This window comes from Limulus polyphemus, unplaced genomic scaffold (assembly GCF_000517525.1).
Source record: "Limulus polyphemus unplaced genomic scaffold, Limulus_polyphemus-2.1.2 Scaffold3416, whole genome shotgun sequence".
In the NCBI taxonomy this organism is placed as follows: Eukaryota; Metazoa; Arthropoda; class Merostomata; order Xiphosura; family Limulidae; genus Limulus; species Limulus polyphemus.
The window spans coordinates 38,683-47,123 of NW_013669026.1; the positions used below are offsets into that span (position 1 = coordinate 38,683).

At 35.2% G+C, this 8,441-nt stretch overlaps 1 protein-coding gene across 5 annotated transcripts in view; it reads left to right on the forward strand.

Annotated features, from left to right (window-relative positions):
* LOC106469309 (gastrula zinc finger protein XlCGF57.1-like) overlaps positions 1–8,441 on the forward strand; it is a 74,099-nt gene that overhangs the window by 15,411 nt on the left and 50,247 nt on the right. For 4 of the 5 annotated variants that reach the window (XM_022397791.1, XM_022397790.1, XM_013929799.2 and 1 more), the window contains one exon: positions 3,782–3,941. In XM_022397791.1, coding sequence (XP_022253499.1) covers positions 3,833–3,941 — 109 coding nt within the window. In that variant the 5' untranslated portion in view covers positions 3,782–3,832. Of the gene's footprint in view, positions 1–1,000; positions 1,659–3,781; positions 3,942–8,441 lie in introns of those variants that run through there. The other variant, XM_022397792.1, reaches the window with a different exon arrangement.

Here is an 8,441-nt window from a genome sequence, read left to right on the forward strand (position 1 = left end):
TAAATCGATTGAGTATTTATCTGGAATTATTATTATATTGTTATAAATCGATTGAGTATTTATCTGGAATTATTATTATATTGTTATAAATTGATTGAGTATTTATCAGGAATTATTATTATATTGTTATAAATCGATTGAGTATTTATCAGGAATTATTATTATTATATTGTTATAAATCGATTGTGTATTTATCAGGAATTATTATATTGTATAGTGATATAGAATTGTTTTTTTAATTTTTGATTACTTTTCACAGTGTCATGGTGGCTACAAGTGGTCCAGAAAGTTGCTTTGTTCTAGTTGCTTAATTTCTTTGTTAACATCTTTACTGCCCATACAGATAGTATATATTTTGTAATTTAATATCATGGAGTAACTGTAATAGCGAGAAGGTTGAATGATGTTCTTCGATAGAAATAAAGGGAGGTTTAATATCTGATTTCTATTTTTATGTTGTTTTTTTTAGGGAAAACTATCATACCCACAACCTGCTATAGATGGCGAGTGGTAGTGGGATCTGGGATATTGTGGGTTCTAGCACCCAGATCCTAATCCTCCTACCCCTTTTTCGGTCACTTGCTGCCTAGCTTTGCATCTGTTGTTTTAATTACGTCTGATAGACGGAATATCTCCAATGCTTTTGACAGCTATAACCGCAGACATTTTCACTTTAAAGTGATACCTTTTGTACTTTTGTACAAATGGTATAATCTTACATTGTTATATGAGAACTTTGTTGGCACATTCACTTACTAGTTGGCATGTACATATACATGTACAATAAATAAATTGTAGGTCATATACTGTTGTGTGTCTGCTTGTTTGTTAATTTCCAATAGAAATTCTTTCCGAGAAACTTCAGCAATACAAGTCCTTTCTTGGTTATAACCAGTTTATTCTTTCTCGATACAACTTTTAACACACGGTAATTTCACAATCAGTATGTTTCTCGTCACTTTAAACATAACTACTTTTATAATACATGCTATAAGTCGCAGCGATTCACAATCTCGGAAACACACACTAGCTCGAAACAAAATCATAAATTACCTGGAACTCTCTTCATTCATCTTCACAGGCTCTCTCTGCGAGGCTTATATATTAAAAAAGAGGGCATCTCAAACAAACTTGGGCCTCCCCGATCATTCATGATCATTTGAGAAATTCATCACGTGTCACCAGCATCACGTGACTTCCAGTGTCGTAACAATACATTTGGTTGTGATAGGGATATCCCCAGTCAGGCAGATTTTGATAATTTTAATAAGCAAATCATTAGTACAAAATACATGAAGATGCTGGTTGTGAGTGTAAAGGGGAAGGCAGCAAGTACTACCCAGGTGTTGAAACTTTATAATTAGTGCCATAATTGTTTAATCATTTGTAAGTGGAAGGAAACCCCTATGGAATTATCATTGGGAAAGCCTAAAGATCAAAGGTATGGTTAGCATCACTTAAATGAAGTCAGCTTGACTTGTGTAGGACCCGAACTATCTTGAACCCGATTTCTTCCAACTGGAACTGAGCACTGCCAGTACGACAACCAGATGATAGGTTAGGGATGAGGCTGGGTTGGAGTATCTGATATGCATGTGCCTGCTGACCAATGGGGACGGCAGTGGTAGCTGGTCAAATGTAACCCCAGGGAATCCTAGGTATCGGATAGTCCTTGGATATTTTGTATGTAATTCATTAAAGGGTTTTATTTTTCATTTTTATGTAGCCTATTAGACTACCCCTTCTAAAGGGGGTAGGTAATAAAGTCTCCTCTTTTTTGACTATATTTTTATCTTTTTCCAAGGATATTTTGTCTGTGTGTGTACTTGCCTATTGCTTGTTCTTTGTCACTATATTCAACGTTAAAAGAACATTGTTATATGTATTTGTGTTAAAGTAACATTTTTAATGTTACTAAAGGCTTATATTCTTCTGTACTTATTACTGTTAAAGGGTTTCTTTTTGTCTTGAATTGCATATAATTAAAAATTAAAGTTAATGGGTATTTTGTATATAAGTTTAAATCTTTGTCAAAAGGTTTGTTTTATTGTCGTTAGATATGATTGATTGTTAAAAGCTTGTGCTGTTTGTGTGAGGTATGTTTATAGGAAGGTGGTAAAGTTAACATGCTTTTATATCAAGTGGTTGGCTTAAAGGTGAGTGGTTTTAAAGTTAAGTTTAATTGTTGGCTTTAGTACAGGCCTGTGAGAGAGAGAGGTAGAAGGGAGGAGCATGATATGTAGGCATATCAAACATTTATCATTTTAACATTTATTTGTGTTATTTCTCAACCATATGTTCATTTATGTTTGACTGTTTTTCATACTACTTGCATCCGGTTGTTACTTTTGTAAATGTTTCTTCTAAGTAGACACTTTTGCAGTCTAAAAATTATATTTCTTACACTGTGCCATTATCATACTTTATATTGTTATATAACTTTGGTAGAAAATTTTTCATATTGTTTCCTAGTCTAGTATTAATTTTAGTTTTAATGTTTTTTACTTAATTTGTACCATAAATTAATTAATCTTTCACTAATAACACCTACAAGTGGTATTGGTCCATAAACACATTCCTTTTATTGCACTTCTTGAATGTTTTGGTCAGTTCTCTTTTTCATCTTGTTTTTGTCCATTTTTCTTGGTGTATTGTTTTCTTGAGGGTACTCATTTTTTGCTTTGAAATATTCTGTTATTTCTTTATTTCATATTCATTGCAGCATACTCTCAGTGCTGTTATTATGCATCCTTTTAATTTTCTGATTATGACTTTTATTGTGTGCATAAAACCAGTTTACAAGTGAATTTGTAAACTGAATGTTTCTTTTCCCTTATGTTCATATTAAGGAAGTTTTATTCATCTTTTTTTATTTTGAATTTTATGTCTTTGTGTTGTTTGTTGTTGTGCTAAAAAAACATCATTTCTTCTTCTTTAAAGCTGCATCCTCATATGAACACCAGGAAAGTGGTGGAAATATAGCTGTATTAATGGCTTTTGTCTCTATGCTGATGTGGAATAGCATTGCTAATATTGGAAGTAATATGCTTTAAAATCCTAAGTTTCCTCTCTGTGCATAGAAGCTTTTTCCAAACATAAAACAGTTGTTTCCTAGTTACTGTAATTGTTTTATGTCTACTAAATGTATTTTTGTTTTTATTTTTGTCTATTTTGTGTAATGTAATTACAATGGCTTCTTCTACTGGTATTTGAATGTAAATTGACACTATATTGAATCTACACATACTGCTGTTATGGTTTTCTTTTTCCATCTTGTTTGTTACTTCATAAGAGCTGTATACATCAGTTTTTTCATCTTTTGTAATGTTTTGGTTTTATTAAATTATGGCTAATGGTTTGAAATTAGGGTTATGTTCACCTAGAATGAATGAAAGATTAAAACTTATAATAATTTCAACTGAAACATGGGATGAAGATAAAATTTAGTATTTTACTACAGAAAATAGTGATGTCACATAAGGAAAACTTGTTACAGTTTTAGAGTAAAAAAACAAGTCAGTAACAGATTAATTGAAGTTGTAATAGTTTCAATAGAAATATAAGCATATGAATCAAAGAAAGAAAAATTGTAACAGTTTTAGTATGGAAATATGAGTTTATGGATGAGATAAAGAGAACATGTAACAGTTTTAGTGTAAAGATATAACTTTATGTATTATCCTGAAAGTTCTCAGGATGATGTGTATTTCACGATTTGTTAAAGACTGTAACAACCTTTGAGAAAGATGCAAGATCTGATTCTTAACCTGTTTCTTTGTAGTCTAACTGCAAGCTACAGATGAGAATATAATGGTGACACACAGATTTAACCATGGAAATATTAAAGATGAAAGTTGAACCCCTTTCTGATGAGGAGCAGGATTCTTTGTTGGATATAAAGTCAGTGGAAAATGAAGAAGAAACTTTTACATTGTCCAGTAGTAAGTGCATAGCTTTAGATTTTAAATGTTTCATGTTGATTCCAAAATTTTGTTCTTTTTTTAAATTAATGTAAATACTATTGTTTCTACTTCAGAATTTTACATCTTTGATTGGGACTTTCTTATGTAATGTAAAGTAATTTTCATTACTGTCTCAAAAATGTAAGGACTTGACATTAACTGTTACTTGATTGCTTGAGGTAAGTGAAACTGAGGTCAGACAAAGTGAAAGCTAAAAGAGCTAGGGACAAGTAATCTTCAGCGGTTACTCATGAGCATAATAATAGGAAATGCTTGTAGAAATTGTAGCTCAAATGATTTGAAACAGCAAATTTTGATACCAGTAAAGTATTTGTAAACTCAGTAAGAATTATATTCTTTACTCAAAATGAAGGTCTACTTAAAATATAAATACACTGTGCAGTAAGTTGACAAACTTGGTCTTATAACATAATGTTTAGGGACAACAAGGGACCTATTGATCCATCTCTGCTGTCCCATCCTCTGAACTAAACTAAGACTATTTTTGAAAAACCTTAAAGCCAGCCATCATCATTCATATAGTTATTAAGCTTTCTCTCAAAGTCGCTTAAATTTACTGCCTCCACAACATCTGAAGGCAACTCATTCCAGAGGCCAACCACCCTGTTAGAAAAATAAAAATGTCTTAGCTGAAGATACTCTTAGCTTGTTGAAATTTATATTTGTGTCCCATAGTCCTACTGTTCTTGCCATTAAATATGGAAAAAGATGATTCAACAACACTTAATTCCCTTTGCAATCTTAAACACCTCAATGAGATCCTCTCTAACTCTTCTTTTTCAAGAGAAAACAATTTCAAATATCAATCTCTCCTCATATGACAAACCCTTCATTCCAGGCACCATTCTGGTAACCCTCCTCTGAACCCTTTCCAACAATTCAGTGTCCTTCCTAAGGTAAGGAACCCAAGACTGAACACAATATTCTAAATATGGCCTAACTGATGATCTATACAATGAAAGTATAACCTCTTTAGACTTGTATTCAATAACTGTAGATACAACCTAAAATCCAATTTGCCTTACTACTAGCAATTGCACACTACTTGCACACAGTAGTTTAAGAGAGTAATCAACCATTATACCAATATCCCTTTCTTTCAGGATACTGTTAAGGTTATTCCCATACAAATTATACTTATAATTCAAATTATGATAACCCGCATGCATTATCTTGGATTTATTATTGTTAAAACTCATCTTCCATTTATTTGCCCAACTCACTAAATGAACTAAATCCTTTTGTAAAGCAGCAGCATCCTCTTCACAGCTAACAATACCCAAGCCTTAATATCATCAGCAAATTTAAGTAATTTATTGACCATTTCTTCATCTATGTCAAAAATAGCAAAGGTTCTAAGGACTGACCCCTGAGGTACCCCACTTATAACGTTAATCCAGTTTGACTGAACTCTATTTTAAACAGCTCTCCACTACCTTCCATCCAGCCACTCTTCTATCCAATTAGCTAACTTATCCCCCACACCAACAGAGAAAATGTTTTTACAAGCACCTTGTGAAATGCTTTCTGAAAATTCAGAAAAGCAATGACCTTTTCAAAGAATGTCAAAAGATTTGTAAGGCAAGATTTTCCCTTAGTGAAACCATGTTGACTAACCAATAAGATTCTAAACTTTGTTAAATGACTTTGCAAAGTATCTTTTATTAGAGTTTCCAAATCTTTTCCCACAACTGATGTACAAATAATAGGCTTATCATTACTGGGACATTTTAATTATCTCCCTTGAAAGAGGAGTAACATTAGCTAGATTCCAATCCTTTACAAAAAAATAGTAGTAAGTGGCTCACATATCCAATCCTTAACCTCCTTCAAAACCCTTTGTTATTCTGAAATGATAAACAGCACATACATGTTATTCCAATATGGTATCTTACCTCTAGTCATGTATATAGCTATTCACGTTTAACGCTGTATTCTATATGCAAAAAGTTTTTTGTATGCCACAAACCTTGAACTACCATGTATCCCACAATCAATATGGTTCACTGCATCTCACATGTAAATGATCATGCAACAACCCTCCACCAATAGGAGTGTGACACAACCTGTGACTCCCTCTACTAGATCTTACCAAACTATCACTTCTTGTTAGGCAGTGATCTAGTGCAGACATTTTTAAATTTGCTTTTTCTTGTGTTCTTTTTTCTTTTGTGCGAAGTAGTGATCTAACTTAATTATTCTTTTGCTACAGTTGGTTTTCTGTAGTATTTTCCCACAATAACTTACCTTTGTTTATCTATTTTTTTTCATCTGCTTTTTGAATTCTTCCCAGTTTAAAATGAATTCTGAAGTTTGTGTTACAAATTCTGATATTCTTATTATTACTTCAAGTGCCATTACACAGGCTTCAGGTCAGGGGTCTCAGCTGAGGAGTTTTTGGCTATCATTCATCAGGAGATTGATCGTTATATGAATCGACCAAGGTAGACATCTCGAATGTTTATCTCCATATTCCTATTTTTCATCAGTCCAGATGCTACTTCAGTTACTCAGCTTCTGGACAATGGCCTTCGATAGAAAAGCCTTACCATATCAACATCTTGGAGCTTCTCGCAGTATGACATGCTTTGGATCATTTTCTTCCTATTGTATGGAACTGACTTGTCATGATCCATTCAGACAATTCCCAAGTTGTGGCTTATATCAATCACTAAAGGGGCACCCTTACCCATTCCCTTTGTGGTTGAACATTAGAACTCCTTTATTGGGCCCACATGCTGTGGATTTGTCTTCTTGCATGTGATGTTCTTGGTGCTTTCAATCTGGTGATGGATCAACTTTCCAGACCCAACAAGGTTTATCCCATGGAGTGATCTCTCAACCCTCAGGTTTTCAGGTGACTATGCAATTAGTGAGGAACTCCTCATCTGGATGTTTCTGCCACTTTCCTCAACACCAAGTTACCTCTGTTTTAGTCTCCAGTTCCTCATCCGCAGGCCCTGGTGTAGATGCTTTCAGTCAGGACTGGATCATCCTCTTATCTGACTCCTTTCCAGGGTGATATTGGTCATTGATGCAACTCCATGTCAGGTCTTTCTGATTGCTCCTTACTGGCCAGCATAACCTTGGTTTCCTCATCTCATTCAGCTTCACACTGCATCCCTATTGCCTTTTCTTCTCACTCCATTTCTACTCCATCACCCTTGGTCACCGGTCCTTCATCCTATCCTTCACACCCTCTGACTTTATTCCTGGCATTTATCAGGTCCATGGCAAGGTGTTCTGGACTTTCTAGGCATGTTGCCTCCACTCCATCTCGGACCATTCAACCTTCCACTCTTGAAGTTTATCAATGTAAATGGAAGGTCTTCCACCATTGGTCTTTGAGTCGAGGTTTTTCTCATTCTCGGCCCATGGTTCCTCATATTATGGATTTCCTCACCTGGCTGTTTGATCATGGGGCTTTTTTTTTATGGCTGGTTATTGAGCTGTCCTATCCAACATCTTCCATTTATCCCAGTAATGTTTGGTGTTATCCTCTCCTAGCATCTCCAAGTCAGAAGTTGTATTCCCAATGGCAATTGGTTTTGAACTAGAGTCGACCAGCCGTGGGAAAAATCCATTCTAGCTTTCTCCACATTCCATCTGTAGATGGTTCTTATACAGTTTTCCTTCACTGGGATTGAGATTTCAGAATGTTTGGTGTTATTCTCTCCTAGCATCTCCAGGTCAGAAGTTGTATTCCCAATGGCGATTGGTTTTGAACTAGAATCGACCAGCCGTGGGAAAAATCCATTCTAGCTTTCTCCACATTCCATCTATAGATGGTTCTTATACAGATTTCCTTCACTGGGATTGAGATTTCAGTATACTGTGGTTCGGATTTGAACCCACCCGGTTTTCTCTCCTTTTTGGTTGTCCTCCTCCCACTTACTGCCCATGTATGCGACACCTATTTCCACACTGGGTGCTGAGTATACCTGGTACAAAAGTGATGCAGTCTCCCACGTGTGTTCCTCACCTAATGGGGGTCACACTTCATGGATGTTCTTCGGACACTTTCAAAAGATACTTTTTTCTATCCCTCGCACCAGTCCCTCTGCCTGTTGAATGTGGGATTCTAGATATACATGTGAGATGAGGTAAGGTACCATATCAGAAGATATTTTCTTATACTGCTAATATATTTCCGATAGATACTTACCTCCTCTCACACTTTCAACTCTTCATCCCCACTAAAAATCGGTGCTTCCTTTTCTGCCTAATCTCGAAGTGATAGTTTGGTAAAATCGAGTAGAGGGAGTCACATGTGTTAGGAGGGTGTGTCGTGCTCCTATTGGTGGAGGGTTATCACATGATGATTTACATGTGAAAAGCAGTGAACCACATTGGTCGCGGAGTACGTGGGAGCTCAAGGCTTGTGGCATGCGAAAACATTTATTTATACAGAGGGCAGCACTGAACGAGAATAGCTATACATGTGAGAGGAGGTAAGTA